This window comes from Borostomias antarcticus, assembly GCF_949987555.1.
Source record: "Borostomias antarcticus genome assembly, chromosome: 11".
In the NCBI taxonomy this organism is placed as follows: domain Eukaryota; kingdom Metazoa; phylum Chordata; class Actinopteri; order Stomiiformes; family Stomiidae; genus Borostomias; species Borostomias antarcticus.
In genome coordinates this window covers 4439526-4456854 of record NC_140244.1, presented here as the reverse complement: position 1 = coordinate 4456854, position 17329 = coordinate 4439526, and the positions used below count along the sequence as shown (strand labels likewise).

Here is a 17329-nt window from a genome sequence, read left to right as displayed (position 1 = left end):
GAAAAAAAAACAGCTTCCGGGTAGCGCGTGAGACTAAGCGCAATCTGTTTTCAAAATAAGAGCATGGTCTGAAATGTGTCTGAACATTAGATTATGGTGGGGGTTTTGTAAAGACATTTTTTATTTGTGTTTTCGATCGTATTTTTTGACCAAATTTGTTATTTTTACATGTATTCAACTAAGAAAAAGTAGGCTACATTTGTTTTTGCATGACTTTTATTTTGAAATGCGTTGCAAGACCACCGGATGAGTTTTATTCACTGCTTCTCTAGCTTGCAAGTTGACACACTATTCTGCTCATGGAAATAACGTTATATTGATCAAGCTATACCCACTGAATTTGAGGTGAGACTGATAGTCTTGCCTCGCCATGGTTCCCGTATAGATAATATAAACGATCCCTTCGCTAGTGTCTAAGTTAGCCTCTTGAGCCTGTGTTGCTTGCGTTCACGTTTGCTAGCATAGCTACCGCTCGCTTTGTTTGCTAACCTAATCCAATATAACGGCACAGTCACTTGATGTAAACATTAGTTTAGCCAGATATTTCGTAGCAGCATATTAGATACGACTGGTGTGACTTTTAGCCCCTTTTCTTGTTTTGTAGATCATTTTACAGAGTACTTGATCTGTGAACTCATGGCAATGAGTTCTAAGAGGAGAAGAGCCACTTCTCCTTCCAGCAGTGTGAGCGGGGACTTCGAGGACACCTCCTTGTCCACCCCCGGCAGCGGACGGAAGAGGAGACGCATGTCCAACGTCCCTACCGTGGATCCTGTGAGAAGATGCACCTCACATGCTCTTTGTATTTGAGATATTAGCAATGATATGAGAGTGTTGAGTTAGCATACTTAGCTAAAATAGCTATTGTCTACCTCATGTCATTGTTTATACAGTATGCAGTCAGTGACTATTAACTGGTGAGCTTTGCTTGTGGACAGAATGAGCACAACACCGTTTTTTTTTTCTGTCAACAGATTGCAGTGTGCCATGAGTTGTACAACACTGTCAGGGACCACAAGGATGAACAGGGGAGACTGCTAGCGGAATGGTTCACGAGAGTACCAAAGAGAAGGTATAAACCAGCTCCAACAAGCTAGCGAATTAAGTTGCTATCTGACTGCCGTACCTAATGTTTTTCATACACAATTGACACTTATCTTTAGAATTGTCTACCTTTAATCCAAGCATGGGATGTGTGGTGCCAGAAAGGCGCAGAATGCCCAGATAACCTTCCCTCTCTCTCCCCCCAGGAACCAGCCTGATTACTATGACGTTGTGTCTCAACCCATCGACATGACCAAGATCCAGCAGAAGCTCAAATCAGAGGATTACCAAGACGTGGATCAGCTCACTTCTGACTTCCAACTCCTGTTCAACAATGCTAAGTGCTACTACAAGGTTAGGGTTAGGGTTATCTAAATGCTACTACAAGGTTAGGGTTAGGGTGGTCGACAGTACAAGGTGAAAGAGAAATTCTCTCCAGCAGGTATTTATAACGCTTTCTAGGGGATCACAAGCCCATAATAAACACACTCAACCAATCGTTGATCTACTTCTCTTGACCACTTATTGGCCAGCCTGTTCACCCCAAAGTCAGCATCGTAAATCCACGGTGTTCACACAGCGCTGGCGGTCTTTCCATTTACACGTTCTCAGCCTGCTGACGGCAAACACATGGGCAAGTCGTCCTTCGAAACTATTTATTAATGTTTTTCAACCCCTTAGTCAAGGTGATTCTGAGTATGTTGAAACGTCCAGAAAGTCAGACTGTTTGGTTGGTGTGTTTTGGGCACGGAGCCGTAGGTGCGTCTCGGTCAAGTTCCCGTCTCTAACCCCCGCCCCCCCGCAGGCGGACAGGGAGGAGCACCAGGCGGCCTGCAGGCTGTGGGAGGTCTACATCCACACCAGGAACGAGTTTGTGCAGCCCGGTGACGGCGAGGAGGACGACGACGAGGACGGCGAGGACGCAGAGAACCCTGGCCTCTCTACCGAGGACGAGGTGAGGCCGGCGCCGTTCCGCCAGAGGCCTTTCGCCTCAGTATGTATGTTAGCCCCGCCCCCCTGTGGTCGTTTGTGGAACTTGTCCCTGCTTATCTGCATTCTCTGATCGCCAGACCCCGCCCAGCTGTCTGAAGGAGGTGCTAGAGCAGCTCCTGGAGGCTGTAGTGGCGTACACGGATCCCTCAGGACGGCTTATCAGTGAACTGTTCCAGAAGCTGCCCTCCAAAATGGTACGTTCACTCCCCACAAGCAACTCATGTAATCCATACAGCCTAAAGGATGTGTAATCATACAGCCTACCAGGATGTGTAATCATACAGCCTACCAGGATGTGTAATCCATACAGCCTACCAGGATGTGTAATCATACAGCCTAAAGGATGTGTAATCATACAGCTTAAAGGATGTGTAATCATACAGCCTACCAGGATGTGTAATCCATACAGCCTACCAGGATGTGTAATCCTTGCTTTTACCGTGTCTCTTCTTCCTGCCTCTTCCTCCAGCACTACCCGGATTACTATGCCGTTATTAAAGACCCGATCGATCTGAGAGCCGTTGCTCAAAGAATACAGGTATTAACTGGTTGATTGTAAATTGTGTTTGCTTATTTGCAGGGGAATCTGCATTGACATACTGTTGAAATATGCATTTCTGTTTGCTTGATTAAATATGATACTTCTTTCTGAAAATCGAATTGTCCTCATTAGATTGGATACTATAAGAGTGTCACAGCCATGGCCAAGGACATTGACCTTTTGGCAAAGAATGCCAAAACATACAATGAACCAGGATCTCAGGTTTTCAAGGTACCTATTTAAGCACCGTTTCTTATTGTGCTGTAGTGCTGCCCGCCTTTTTAAAGTGTCGTGTGGAGTAAGTCTCATGCCTCTCTACTATGTAGGACGCTAACGCCATCAAGAAGATCTTCTACCAGCGGAAGACTGAAATTGAACATGCTGAGCCCACCAAATCCAGTCTGCGTATCAGGTATTCTACCTCTCCGAGACACAGAGCTGACCAGGATATCTGCCTGTTAGATGACTTGCGGGTGGGTGTGTGACCTCTGAACTGGCTGTGTGACCTCTGACCTGTCTCGGTGTGACCTCTCTGACCTGTCTCTGTGTGACCTCGCTGACCTGTCTCTGTGTGACCTCGCTGACCTGTCTCTGTGTGACCTCTCTGACCTGTCTCTGTGTGACCTCTGATCTGTCTCTGTGTGACCTCTCTGACCTGTCTCTGTGTGACCTCGCTGACCTGTCTCTGTGTGACCTCGCTGACCTGTCTCTGTGTGACCTCTCTGACCTGTCTCTGTGTGACCTCTCTGACCTGTCTCTGTGTGACCTCGCTGACCTGTCTCTGTGTGACCTCTCTGACGTGTCTCTGTGTGACCTCTCTGACGTGTCTCTGTGTGACCTCTGATCTGTCTCTGTGTGACCTCTCTGACCTGTCTCTGTGTGACCTCTCTGACCTGTCTCTGTGTGACCTCGCTGACCTGTCTCGGTGTGACCTCGCTGACCTGTCTCGGTGTGACCTCTCTGACCTGTCTCGGTGTGACCTCTGATCTGTCTCTGTGTGACCTCTCTGACCTGTCTGTGTGTGACCTCTCTGACCTGTCTCTGTGTGACCTCTCTGACCTGTCTGTGTGACCTCGCTGACCTGTCTCTGTGTGACCTCTCTGACCTGTCTGTGTGACCTCGCTGACCTGTCTCTGTGTGACCTCTCTGACCTGTCTGTGTGACCTCGCTGACCTGTCTCTGTGTGACCTCTCTGACCTGTCTGTGTGACCTCGCTGACCTGTCTCTGTGTGACCTCTCTGACCTGTCTGTGTGACCTCTCTGACCTGTCTGTGTGACCTCGCTGACCTGTCTCTGTGTGACCTCTCTGACCTGTCTCGGTGTGACCTCTGATCTGTCTCTGTGTGACCTCTCTGACGTGTCTCGGTGTGACCTCTGACCTGTCTCTGTGTGACCTCTGACCTGTCTCTGTGTGACCTCTCTGACCTGATTGTGTGACCTCTCTGACCTGTTTCTGTGTGACCTGTCTGTGTGACCTCTCTGACCTGTCTCTGACCTCTGACCTGTCTGTGTGTGGTCAGGAACAGGCGTTCGGCCCAGGGAGACCGCCTGTCAGCCATCACGCTGGCCCTGCAGTACGGCTCGGAGAGCGACGAGGACGCCCTGCTCGCTGGTAAGCATGGGCAGCACAGCCCTGAGTGTGCGTGTGTGTATGTGTGAGATCTGCGTGTGTGTATGTGTGAGATCTGTGTGTGTGTATGTGTTCCTAGGGTCAGATCTGTGTGTGTGTTCCTAGGTCAGACCTGTGTCTGTGTGTGTGTTCCTAGGGTCAGACCTGTGTGTGTGTGTTCCTAGGGTCAGACCTGTGTGTGTGTTTGTGTGTGTGTTCCTATGGTCAGACCTGTGTGTGTGTTCGTGTGTGTCTTCCTAGGGTCAGACCTGTGTGTGTATGCTCCTAGGTCAGACCGGTGTGTGTTTGTGTGTGTGTTCCTAGGGTCAGACCTGTGTGTGTATGCTCCTAGGTCAGACCGGTGTGTGTGTTCCTAGGGTCAGACCTGTGTGTGTATGCTCCTAGGTCAGACCGGTGTGTGTGTTCCTAGGGTCAGACCTGTGTGTGTATGCTCCTAGGTCAGACCGGTGTGTGTTTGTGTGTATGTTCCTAGGTCAGACCGGTGTGTGTGTGTGTGTGTGTGTTCCTAGGGTCAGATCTGTGTGTGTGTTTGTGTGTGTGTTCCTAGGGTCAGACCTGTGTGTGTATGTTCCTAGGTCAGACCGGTGTGTGTGTGTGTGTGTGTGTGCTCCAGGGTCAGTGCGCTACGACGAGGGCGAGTCGGAGGCCGAGTGTCTGAGCTCCAGCATGGATATGAGCAGCCCCGTGTTCCAGCTGTACGAGGCGGTCAGGGGGGGGCGGAACAGCCAGGGCCAGCTCCTCTCCGAACCCTTCCAGCAGCTGCCCTCCAGGAGGGAGTACCCCGACTACTACCAGCAGATCAAACAGCCCATCGCCCTGCAGCAGATCAGGTGAGCAGCGTCCACTGACCACACGCACCACTCCCGGGGAGTCGGGCGTCACCGTAGACTCACCGCGGAAAATAACCCGATGTTTTCATGATTAGTCTGCACTTCCAGCCGCACCAGAACGATTTGAGTTTTCCCAGAAAACGGGGGCACCAATCAGGAGACGGCATTTTAACTGCTGTTCCGCCCCCCCCCCCCCCCCCCCCAGTCCCTGATTGGTTCCCGTAGATGATGACGAGAACTACAACAGGAGTTTGCTAGTAGAATGAAGCAACGATAGCTAACGTTAACGTTAGATGAATAAACACAGCCATCAGTGCAGTTATTGCAGAAATGAGATCAATAACAACAATTAAACAAGAACAAGAGTATGCACTAGTGGGGTTTCCCAGCGGAAAAGTCGTTTTTGTCGTTCTTCCGACTGGATTTGGCAAAAGTTTGATCAATGTTTTGTGATGCTGGCAAAAGTTTGATCTATGTTTTGTGACGCCGATTGGCTGAATGAGTCCATCCGTCAAGGCGAGTACTCCCGCCCGCTCAATTCGTTCAGACTCGACCGTGAAAACGTTGATTCTTTCCCGCGGCGAGTACGGTTCACCGGGCCGGAGTCCGGCGGTCTAACCTCGTCCTCCGCCGGTCCCCCCCCCAGAGAGAAGATGAAGAACGGCGAGTACGAGAGCGTGGAGCAGATGGAGGCGGACCTCGCCACCATGCTGGAGAACGCCAAGCGCTACAACATGCCCAACTCCGGCATCTACAAGCGAGCGGTCCGGCTACAGCAGATGATGCAGGTGAGGCGTTTCCCTCCTCTCCTCTCTCTCTCTCCGCGGTCAGGCTCACTTGCGTTGGTTGTTTTTCTGACGCTCTTCGTCCCGTGTCCTCCAGATGAAGAAGAGGGAGCTGCTGAGGAGGGAGGACGAGGACGGGGACAGCATCCTGTCCTCCGACGCAGGGAGCACCAAGAGGAAGAGGTACGAGCGCTCTCCCCTCCCGCCTCTAGACAGGTCCGCCTCACTACCGCAAAACAAACAACAGACGTCTTTCTTCATCACGCGGTGAGACGCGCACACCACGAGGCGTAGGCGGCGAAACACACACACACACACACACACACACACACACACACACAAAGTGGCCGGGGCGTCCACCAACAATCACCACTTCTATGGCTACCGCTACTCACATCTTCTGTGCCTGCAAACTTTGGTTTTATGAAAGAAACGAAACTTTGCACGGCATTGCTGTTCTAATCATCATTGTGATTTTTCCTATCTCGTTATTATATTTTCCTTCTGTGCAAAGCTGTTAGGATGTACTGTATTGACTGTGACTAACGGGGATTGTTGAACAGGGATTGGAGTTTCATGACTGTACATTACATTACACTGTAATGTAAGGTAATGACTGTTATTTTTTATATATCATGGTTGTTTTTGAAATTGTTGTTGATTATTGTTTTGGAGGATTTTACATAGATGTTATGCGTTACTGTCTCCTGTTTTTAAGACATCTGGGACCGTGTTGGAAACAAGCGTTTACATTTTTACATGCTATCCCTTGGATTTTAATGTGTGCAATATCCATCAATTAAATCCAATCAATCAATCAACCAATCAAGTCTCTCTGGCAGCCATAAGAAGAACACCAAGAAGAACCGGTTGAAGGCGCTCTACGCCGCGGTTGCGGACGCCAAGGAGGCGGGGACCGTGCGGCGCCTCTGCGACCTGTTCATGGTCAAGCCCTCCAAGAAGGACTACCCCGACTACTACAAGGTCATCCTGGAGCCCATGGACCTGAAGACCATCGAGCACAACATCCGCTCCGAGCGCTACGCCACCGAAGAGGCCCTGATGGACGACATGAGGCTCATGTTCCGAAACGCGCGCCACTACAACGAGGAGGGCTCTCAGGTGGGACGCCATCCAATCCAACTTTATTTATAGAGCACATTTAAAACGACAACAGTTGACCAAAGTGCTTTCCATTTCAATCAACAACAACAACAACAAAAAACAGTAGACAACACAATAGAAGCATAATGAAAGATAATAAAGAGCTACTCTGATACTTAGTCTTAAAACAAATGTGTTTTCAACCTGGTGCTCTTGTGATGAATTTGATTCAGTGAATCTAACGAGGTTACGATTTGTTGTTTGTGTTGGGTTTTGTTTGAAGGTTTACAACGACGCTGATATTCTAGAGAAGGTCTTGAAGGACAAGAGGAAGGAGCTTGGGCCGGCTCCTGACGAGGAGGACATGGGTTCTCCCAAGCTCAAACTCAGTAGGTTTGCCCCTCGGTTCTGCCCCCCCCCCCCCTACTGCACACACACATCACAACGGCACACACGTTGGTTGTATAAAAACATCACACACACATCAACACTCAACACATACGGTATATACACAAATCCCACTTTGCATTCTGTATATGAATTTTGTATTTACCACTAGGGATGTGCGATATGAACATTTTGGCCGATACCGATAACGGATATTAACATTGCTGTCATGGCCGATAACCGATATTTACTGACGTCGATATGTTCTGTATAAAAACAAGTTTCTATGATAATCAAATGTTCTACATACTGAAAAACACATGGAAACACGGTCTCTATTTACGAAACATTTGGAAAAGCCGATAAATCATAGATTTATCACATTGTCTCCCCTCAAAAACAAGACACAGAAAGCTAGACAGAAAGCAGCTAGACAGAAATAATGATCTGCTGTTCACATCGGCCCTGTTTTGCACATCGGACCGATATATAAAAAAATGACTAACATCTGCCGATACCGTTATGATTGCAGATGTATCGTGCATCCCTATTTACCACTGTTCGTTTGCACTGTCCCGTCTTGTCCTTGCACCCTGTCAAATGTCGTCTCAATCAGTGTTATGCACCAACTGACCAGAACAAATTCCTAGTATGTTGTGAAACCTACCCGGCTAAACGAATAGATTCTGATTCCGACGGCCCTCCAGGAAAGAGCGGCGTCTCTCCGAAGAAGTCCAAGTACCTGACCCCCCTGCAGCAGCGTCTGAACGAGCTGTACGACGCCGTGCGCGGCTACACGGACCGCCGCGGCCGCCGCCTCAGCACCATCTTCCTGCGTCTGCCGTCGCGCGCCGAGCTGCCCGACTACTACGCCACCATCAAGCGTCCCATCGACATGGAGCGCCTGCGGAGCCACATGGCCGCCGGGCGCTACCAGGACGTGGACGCGCTGGTGGAGGACTTCGCCCTCATGTTCAACAACGCGTGCACCTACAACGAACCCGAGTCCCTGATCTACCGGGACGCCCTGGTGCTGCACCGCGTGCTTCTGGAGACGCGGCGGCGTCAGGAGGGCGGGGACGAGGGCGCGGCGCCGGCCGTGGGCGCGCTGGTCAGGGAGCTGGTCCGGAACCTGTTCGTGTCCGTGCTGGGCCACCAGGATGAGGAGGGGCGCTGCTACAGCGACTCGCTGGCCGAGGTCCCCGCCCTGGACCCGGCCGGGCCGGACAGGCCGCCGCTCAACTTCGACGTGGTCAGGGCCAACGTGGAGCGCGGGCGCTACAGGAGGCTGGATGTCTTCCAGGAGCACATGTTCGAGGTGCTGGAGAAGGCCAGACGTCTGAACAGGTGAGGGGCTGGAGAAGGCCTAGTAATAATATATTATATATAGGTAATATATAATAATATAATATTCTGCTACACTAGTAGGTAATATATAATAATATAATCTTCTACTACCCTAGTAGGTAATATATAATAATATAATCTTCTACTACCCTAGTAGGTAATATATAATAATATTATATTCTACTACCCTAGTAGGTAATATATAATAATATTATATTCTACTACCCTAGTAGGTAATATATAATAATATAATCTTCTACTACCCTAGTAGGTAATATATAATAATATTATATTCTACTACACTAGTAGGTAATACATAATATAATCTTCTACTACGCTAGTAGGTAATATATAATAAAATAATATTCTGCTACACTAGTAGGTAATATATAATAATATAATATTCTGCTAAACTACTCTACTACTACTAGATCTTCTCAGACCCTTCTTAACCCTCCTAGTCTCGTCCGTTTACAGGACGGACTCTGAGATCTTCGAGGACTCCGTGGAGCTGCAGCAGTTCTTCATCAAGATCCGAGACGAGCTGTGCAAGAACGGAGAGATCCTGCTGTCCCCGGCGCTCAGCTACACCCAGAAGCACCTGCACAGCGACGTGGACCAGGAGAAGAGGGAGAAGCTGCCCCGGGAGATGGAGGAGGACAAGCTGAAGAGGGAGGAGGAGAGCCGGGGTGAGACGGTGACACCGGAGAAAAGGGAGGAGATTAGACCGGAGGAGAACAGGGAGGAGATGTTGAGACTGGAGGAGAACAGGAAGGAGGAGAGCAGGAGGAGATGTTGAGACTGGAGGAGAACAGGGGTTAGATGTTGAGACTGGAGGAGAACAGGAAGGAGTAGAACAGGAGGAGATGTTGAGACTGGAGGAGAACAGGAAGGAGGAGAGCAGGAGGAGATGTTGAGACTGGAGGAGAACAGGGAGGAGGAGAACAGGGGTTAGATGTTGAGACTGGAGGAGAACAGGGAGGAGGAGAACAGGGGTTAGATGTTGAGACTGGAGGAGAACAGGAGGAGGAGAACAGGGGTTAGATGTTGAGACTGGAGGAGAACAGGGAGGAGGAGAACAGGGGTTAGATGTTGAGACTGAGAGGAGAACCGGTGTCTGACTGATCCAGGGCTGGGTGTGATTGACATGTCGTTGACTTGGGATGTGAGTTTGATTCAAAGTGTCTTTCTTCCAGAGGGGGAGAAACCGGAGGATTTGCCCGGGGCCGCGTGGCAGAGCTACAGCCAGGACTGCAGCTTCCAGAACAGCACCTACCACGTGGGAGACTGTGTCTACGTGCAGCCAGCCGAGGCCAACCTGAAGCCTCACATCGTCTGCATCGAACGCCTGTGGGAGAACGAAGCAGGTAACCGACTAGTCTCTCTCCAGACTCAAATATTACGTTGAATCGCTGCGCCCAAGATGGTGTCCTGAGGGCGTAGCAATGGGTCAAAATTGAAAGAGTGACAGGTCGTAGCAGCAAACGAGAGACGCTAGCCCAGGTTAGATGGCCGGGGCATGTCTATGGGTGGGAAGACTTGATTGCAAAAATTGTTGCTGATTGGTGTCGCCGGGATTCCGGCTCTACCAATGAACTGCCAGGATTTGAACACCAGATTTTTCCCGTGAAGTGTCCCAGACGCATAGAGAGATCTGCAGCACGCAGTAACGTAGTTAGCGTAGCTTACGTAGCGTATCAGCGAAAGAACTCTCACGGGTCTGGCGTTGAGACTAGTAACCAACTGAACAGTCACTGAGCAACACACACCCATTCATAAGTCTCCCATCCCAAGTTCCCAGAACTTCCCACACAACCGCCCATTGTGCACACCTTCACTAACCCTCCACTGACCTCCAACAACCGGGGGGTCAACCAAGGACCTACGGTACCTAACCCTCCTCCTGAACACCAACCCTGCTGCCTCTGCCCGGCTCTCTGTGCAGGGGAGAAGTGGCTGTACGGTTGCTGGTTCTACAGACCCAGCGAGACCTTCCACGTGGCCACGCGCAAGTTCCTGGAGAAAGAGGTGTTCAAGAGCGACTACTTCAACAAAGCGCCCGTCAGCAAAATCGTCGGGAAATGCATGGTCATGTTTGTGAAGGTAAGGCCTGGGTGAAACCGAGCCGGCAGCGTCTACACGACGATTAGCCAAGATGGCTGCCACGGTGCGTTGGTGCACCCTGTTTTGTGTTGTTTTTCCGACCATTCGGTGTTAGGGTGTGTGTGTGTCCACCGGCAAGCTGTATGTAGCTGAACAGCGCCAAGCCTACCGCTGCTTTGAGCACGCTAAAGCTGGAGTTTAGAGCTGGCTAGGCTACCGATGTTTTACACCTACTGTACTTGCCATGTCATGTGTTTACAGACTGCAGACTAACTTGCCAAGTTAAGAAAGCTAGCTAATGTTAGCCAGTGCTAACGTTCGCTGTCTGTGGTTTTGGTGGACACACCCTTATGCACCAACTGACCAGAGAAGATTCCTAAGATGTGTTCGGAATCGCTCCCTATTCACTATATAGTGCACTATATAGGGCCTCAGCCATTTTGTTTGTAGTGTCCGAATTCTCCACGGAATTTTCGTTCCCTATATACTCCACTATTTATTACCCACAATTCACCTTGATTTGCAGGGAACGGCGCATGTACCCTACATTTTCTCCGTTCCCTAGGTAGTTCACTACATGCTGAACCCTATATAGGGAATAGGGAGTGAGAGAACGAGTGAGCGATTCCGAACACATCTCTAGTGTGTGTAAAAACCACCCGGCTGACCCAGATTTGAGGCGTCCCTGTGCCGTCTACACCCGTCTAACAGTCCATGCGGCGATCTCTCCGTTCAGGACTATTTCAAGCTGCATCCGGAGGGCTTCAGACCGGAGGACGTGTACATCTGCGAGTCGCGCTACTCCGCCAGGAGCAAGTCCTTCAAGAAGATCAAGATATGGGCCATGCCCGTCGGCTCCGTGAGGTTCGTCCCCCGGGACGTGCCCTTGCCCGTGGTCCGGGTGGCGTCCATGTTCGCCAAGCACGACCTGGAGAAACCGCTGGCCGTGTCCCACGTAGACGGCAGCAGCTTCGTGGTAAAGGTGAGGGGAATTCGGACGCTCTCAAACGGACCAGCGGGAGGATAGCGCCATCCCCGCTGAGCACTGGTAACTGTGTGCGTGTGTGTGTGTCAGGAGAGAGAGGATGTTCCTGTGGAGGTGAGTGGAGGCGAGCCAGGCTGTCAGTACTACGACCAGCTGTGCTACAAGAACATGTGGATGAAAGTGGGCGACTGCGTCTACATCCAGTCCCACGGTCTGGTTCGTCACCGCATCGGCAGGTGGGTAGCTCCCGGTGTGTTCAGTAGTCACTGTTAGGGGCTAGGGTAGTCAAACAAGCTCCAGTAGTACTATGGATATCAATATGGGATAGGATTGAGAAGATCTGCGTGTGATATGATGATGTTTGGGTTTTGGTATTGTAGGATTGAGAAGATGGGCGTGTTATATGATGATGTTTGGATTTTGGTGGGGTAGGATTGAGAAGATGTGTGTGTTATATGATGATGATCTGGTTTTGGCGGGGTATGATTGAGAAGATGTGCGTGTGATATGATGATGTTCGGGTTCGTGGGGTAGGATTGAGAAGATGTGCGTGTGATATGATGATCATGTTTTGGCAGGGTACGATTGAGAAGATGTATGTGTGATATGATGATGTTCGGGTTTTGGCGGGGTACGATTGAGAAGATGTGCGTGTGATATGATGATGTTTGGGTTTTCGTGGGGTAGGATTGAGAAGATGTGCATGTGATATGATGATGTTTGGGTTTTCGTGGGGTAGGATTGAGAAGATGTGCGTGTGATATGATGATGTTTGGGTTTTCGTGGGGTAGGATTGAGAAGATGTGCGTGTGATATGATGATGATCTGGTTTTCGTGGGGTAGGATTGAGAAGATGTGGGTGCGCGATGGAGCTGCCTTCTTCTTCGGACCCATCTTCATCCACCCTGAGGAGACGGAACATGAGCCCACGAAGATGTTCTACAAGAGAGAGGTGTTCCTGAGCAACCTGGAGGAGACCTGTCCCATGACCTGCATCCTCAGTACGACGGCACGGCCTCTCTCTCTCACACACACACACACACACACACACACCCTCCTCCCACATATCTTACTGACAAGGGGCACAGTCATGCTTGTTGAAGTTAATATTATTTGGATTAAATGCTTAAATGCTGAGTAGGCCTTTTTAAAAATCCCTATCAGTGTAGCCGCTTCCCTACACAAGATGGAATGGCGGAAAATCACAGAAAAACTTCAAAACAAACCAGTCCGGCGATGTCACGTTTTCCCGCCATTTTGTCTTGCGTGTAGGAAAATGGCTACACTGATGGTGTTTTTTTTTTCTTCTTTAAAGGCCTACACACAGAGTTTAAGCATTTAATCCAAATAATAATAACTTTAACAAGCGTGACTGTGCCTCTCTTAAGTCTGGCACTGTTTGTAATCAAACTAGATCTAGTTTTAACCCCTGGAATCCGTCTTAGGTTGTTTATTGGTCCTACAGCTGATGCCCCCCCTCTCTGTCTCCGGCAGGTAAATGCATGGTGTCCTCCTTCAAGGACTACCTGTCCTGCCGGCCCACGGAGGTGTCCGAGGAAGACATCCTGCTGTGCGAGAGCCGCTACATCGAGAGCGAGAAGCAAATGAAGAAGTTCAAGGGCCTGAAGCGCTTCTCCCTGTCCGCCAAGGTGGTGGACGACGAGGTCTACTACTTCAGGTGGGGGCCCGGCTTACCTTGCCGGGGGGGGGCGGGGCGGGGGGTGGGTGATGATTAGCTCGGGCTTTCTCCAAGCTGACCTCAACTAGGGCTGGGTTAAAAAAAATAGATTCATGAATCCCAAAATTGATCTTTTATTTAATGAATGAAGGAATTAATAGTTCATTCATTCATTCAATGATTCATTCATTCATTCATTCATTCATTCATTCACTTTTGGAAATCAGTATCGATACCCAGCCCTAGTATTGATGTGTTGCATAACTTGGCAGTCATGTAATGAAGGTTACAGCTAAAAAAGGTTTTAGTAACACTAACCGAATCGATATTGAATCGAATTGAATCCTGATAATCGATTCTGAACCTTGTGAATCGGAATCGGATCGATTCCTGAAATTCTAATCGATACCCAGCCCTACCCTCAACCCTCCGCTCCCCTCCGTCCGTCCACATCTAGGAAGCTGATTGTTCCCCAAAAGGAGCCGTCCCCCCTGCTGGACAAGAAGATCGAGGAGCTGGAGCTGAAGCTGGCGGACATGGACGAGGCGGACGAGGACCTGGAGGAGCTGGAGGACGAGGACGAGGCCCCGGAGACGCCCTCCATGCCTCAGATGCAGACCCCTCTGGCAAGCGATTTGGACGTCATGCCTTACACCCCGCCCCAGGTCTAACACCCACGCACCCTCACACACACACACACACCCCTCTAGCTCTAAGATCTGATCCCCCTCGCCCACTCGCACGCATCCAAGCAGGCTCTCCCCCCACACTTTCCCCAACGCTTTCCCCCCACACTTCCTCAGTAAACAGCGCACACGCCGCCCTGCGCCGCCATCCGGAATTCCTCCCCCTTAGCTCCGCCGCAAACCTCCGGCGTCCGGCATCAGCCGTTCGGACGCCGAGGGAGCCGATCTGTCGTAATCGACGACGCGTAACGTTTGACGCCAGCGTCAAAAGTTAGAGAACCGCAGCGGGTTTGATCGTCGACGACGGTAGAACGTCGGCGGCCGACGCGGCGCGCCGTTAGCTAGCCGTAGCGAGACGGGGAGTCGAGACCGGGCCGCCGACTGACCTCTCCGTCTCTGTTCGTAGTCCACTCCCAAGGTGAAGGGCATGGCCAAGAAGGAGGGCGCCAAGAGGAAGATCAACATGAGCGGCTACATCCTGTTCAGCAGCGAGATGAGGGCGGTGATCAAGGTGCGTCACCCGGACCTGTCGTTCGGGGAGCTGAGCCGCCTGGTGGGGACGGAGTGGAGGAACCTGGAGGCCACCAAGAAGGCGGAGTACGAGGGTGAGAGGGGACGCCACGGACCGGGGGGGGGGTTGGAGCGCTGCGTATATAACATATATATATATTTGAATATGAACAATTCCATGATTGGTTATTGATTTTTGTGTGTGTGTGTGTGTATATGTGCCTGTGTGTATGTATGTGCGTGTGTGTATGTATGTATGTGTGTGTGCATGTGTGTGTGTGCGTGTGTGTGTATGTGTGCGCGTGTGTGTGTGTGTGTGGTGTGTGTGTTCCAGAGCGGGCAGCCAAGGTGGTGGAGCAGCAGGAGCGCGAGCGGGCGGCCCAGCAGCAGGCGTCCCCCAGAGCAGGTACCCCAGTAGGGGCGCTGATGGGCGTGGTCCCTTCACCCAGCACTATGGGGATGCTAAACCAGACCATGACCCCCGTGTCAGGTAACCCCCCCCCCCCCCATTAGAGAGACGACAGCGCCAGGGTTTGGGACTTAGCAGCTGAGAAATGAGGCTGAACTGCCTAAACGATTCAACCGTAATCCCCCCCCCCCCCCCCCCCCGAAAGTTTGACCATTCAATTACTTTCCAGCATCTCTTATTTGGCAGTGTTCCGTTTTATTTCTTTTGCTGCTACAGTCATAAAGTTTTATACGTCTAGTTTTGTATGAGAGTTTGCATGATCAAATCAACCGCATGTCGAACAAAATTATATTCATCCATCTATATTTTTTTTCCATTTCATTCATAACCTTGCTCGTTTTGCCATGCTTATTTTGCCTACTAATGTGTTCATCTGTTTTGTTTTACATTCATATTTAGTGCATGTCAGTTGGTAGCCAGTTGCATGTGACTTATGCATGGATTTGTTGTTGTCCTTTCCCTTGCCCCACCCCCCTCCCCAAGGCATGATGGGAGCTTATGGCCAGCCATACATGCCCATGCAGGGAGCCCCCGAGGGCTTGTTGGGTATAGGTCCACCTTACCCCCCCCACCACCTCCCGCCAGGTATGCCCGGGTACCCTGGCATGCCCCACCTGGGTAAGGACCCCCGTCCTGGACACACCTGCAGTGTCTTCAGTCCTGTCTCTTCTGCTGGCGGGGTTACCTGGTCACCTGGCCCGGCAGACGGGCTGTCCCTGACCACTCCCTCACACGGGCTCATCATCTCTCGCCATGGGTTCCACTGACCTGGATCGGGTTCCACTGACCTGGATCCGTTCCTCTCTCGTTCTCTGCTCCGTACTACTCACACGTAGATCAGCTGTTTGTGTTCTCATTAAGTTGAATAGAACACATGGACAAACATGGCAGGGCATGTTGAAATACATACAAATACAACTACTAACCTCCTCACGAATCCATGGTCGTACCACGAAGTAGGATTGTCAAGTTTGTCAGCTAAATTTGAGAAATGACTCGATGTGGCTCTGGATTCTCACCATTTAAAGCTAATATTGCCAATATGGGTTGTTGGGAGTCTAGTTACTTTAAGACTTTTTTGGTGACGCTGGCAAACCTTTGGATCCTGCCTTGTGGCGCGCCCTCCTGCTGTGGTGTTTATGGTTTATGGTGGTTGCAGGTATGATGGGGCCTGGTGTGAACGGCATGGCCGGCAGTCCTGGACCTGGGACCTACATACAACAGGTAGGAAATCCTCTGAAATGTTAAAGCAATACTAACAGGGTCTTTCCACACATCCGGTTGTGTCCTCTGTAAACGTTCATAGCTGTAATTTAGTTGTTCAAGTATATTATTTGTATAAAGGACTGGGTTGTAGTTTTGCAGATGGACAGTAAAGTAATGTTTTGTGTCTGTCCCAGCCGGGCATGTTCAGTCCAGGCCAGCACGCCCCTCCTCCGTACCCAGGACAGGGTCCTCTGGGGCAGCCCACCAGCCCCATGTTTGTGGCTCCGCCTCCCAAGACCCAGAGGGTGCTCCACTCCGAAGCCTACCTCAAATACATCGAGGGCCTGAGCTCCGACACCGCCACCATCAGCAAGTGGGACCAGACACTCAAAGGTAAGATTGCCCGCTATGGCATTGTTGGTGGTGGTGTTGGTTGTTGGTTGTTGTTGTTGGTTGTTGTTGTGGTGGTGGTTGTTGTTGTTGTTGTTGTAGTACTGTTTTTAATGGAGATGTGTGAAGCCGGATTCGTGTCTAACCTGTTGTTCAATCAGCCCGTCGGAGAGACACCCAGCTGACCAAAGAGCAGGAGAGCCGGCTGCCCTCCCATTGGCTGAAGAGCAAGGGGGCCCACACCACCATGGCCGACGCCCTGTGGAGACTGAGAGACCTGATGCTAAGAGACTCTCTGAACATCCGCCAGGCGTACAACCTGTAGAGCCTCACGGAGTGGACCGAGGATCAATAATAGGCCATAGAGAAGCAATATGTTATAGTCAGGTCATGATTTTTATTTTTCATAGCAGAATAAGCTTTCGTAGTCTGTGTGGTGTTTTTTGTTTTGTTTTTTATGAGTGTGAAGATTTCTTAATGAATTTCAGTGCTTTTTTGGCTTTTTCCTACAATAAATTTGAACAGAATATGTTATTGAAATGTTTCATTTGATTTGTTTGCTATCAGACCATGATGCCGTGCCAAGAACAACCGTGACCACTTTGAGGGCTTTTTTTTAAAACATATATCCATGTTTTTTA

At 50.3% G+C, this 17329-nt stretch overlaps 1 protein-coding gene across 7 annotated transcripts; it reads left to right on the top strand.

The window, feature by feature from the left end:
• Positions 1–263: 263 nt before the first annotated feature.
• Positions 264–17220, top strand: pbrm1l (polybromo 1, like). Of its 7 annotated transcripts, XM_084445817.1 has the most exons (30): positions 264–345; positions 605–774; positions 975–1072; positions 1251–1398; positions 1850–1999; positions 2115–2231; positions 2507–2575; positions 2711–2809; positions 2905–2990; positions 4099–4190; positions 4822–5038; positions 5685–5826; positions 5921–6006; positions 6666–6945; positions 7211–7316; positions 8022–8661; positions 9139–9350; positions 9858–10028; positions 10607–10764; positions 11501–11746; positions 11840–11985; positions 12593–12750; positions 13244–13427; positions 13885–14092; positions 14520–14718; positions 14958–15113; positions 15576–15710; positions 16252–16316; positions 16493–16691; positions 16850–17220. In XM_084445817.1, exons 2-30 carry the CDS (start codon positions 637–639, stop codon positions 17011–17013), a joined length of 4869 nt encoding a protein of 1622 aa, XP_084301943.1. In that variant the 5' UTR covers positions 264–345; positions 605–636; the 3' UTR covers positions 17014–17220. The 7 variants fall into 7 exon arrangements, 4 of the variants coding, with proteins under 4 accessions (XP_084301943.1, XP_084301941.1, XP_084301942.1 ...); XM_084445815.1 differs by lacking the exon at positions 15576–15710 and having other exon boundaries at positions 4105–4190; positions 6654–6945; positions 14958–15029; XM_084445816.1 differs by lacking the exon at positions 15576–15710 and having other exon boundaries at positions 14958–15029.
• The last annotated feature ends 109 nt before the right edge of the window (positions 17221–17329 follow it).

Coding starts and splice junctions, on each gene's coding strand:
- pbrm1l (XM_084445817.1), top strand. CDS start 637: ATGGCAATGAGTTCTAAGAGGAGAAGAGCCACTTCTCCTTCCAGCAGT. Junction 10,765..11,500: donor GCATGGTCATGTTTGTGAAG/GTAAGGCCTGGG, acceptor CTCTCCGTTCAG/GACTATTTCAAGCTGCATCC. Junction 11,986..12,592: donor GTTCGTCACCGCATCGGCAG/GTGGGTAGCTCC, acceptor TTCGTGGGGTAG/GATTGAGAAGATGTGGGTGC.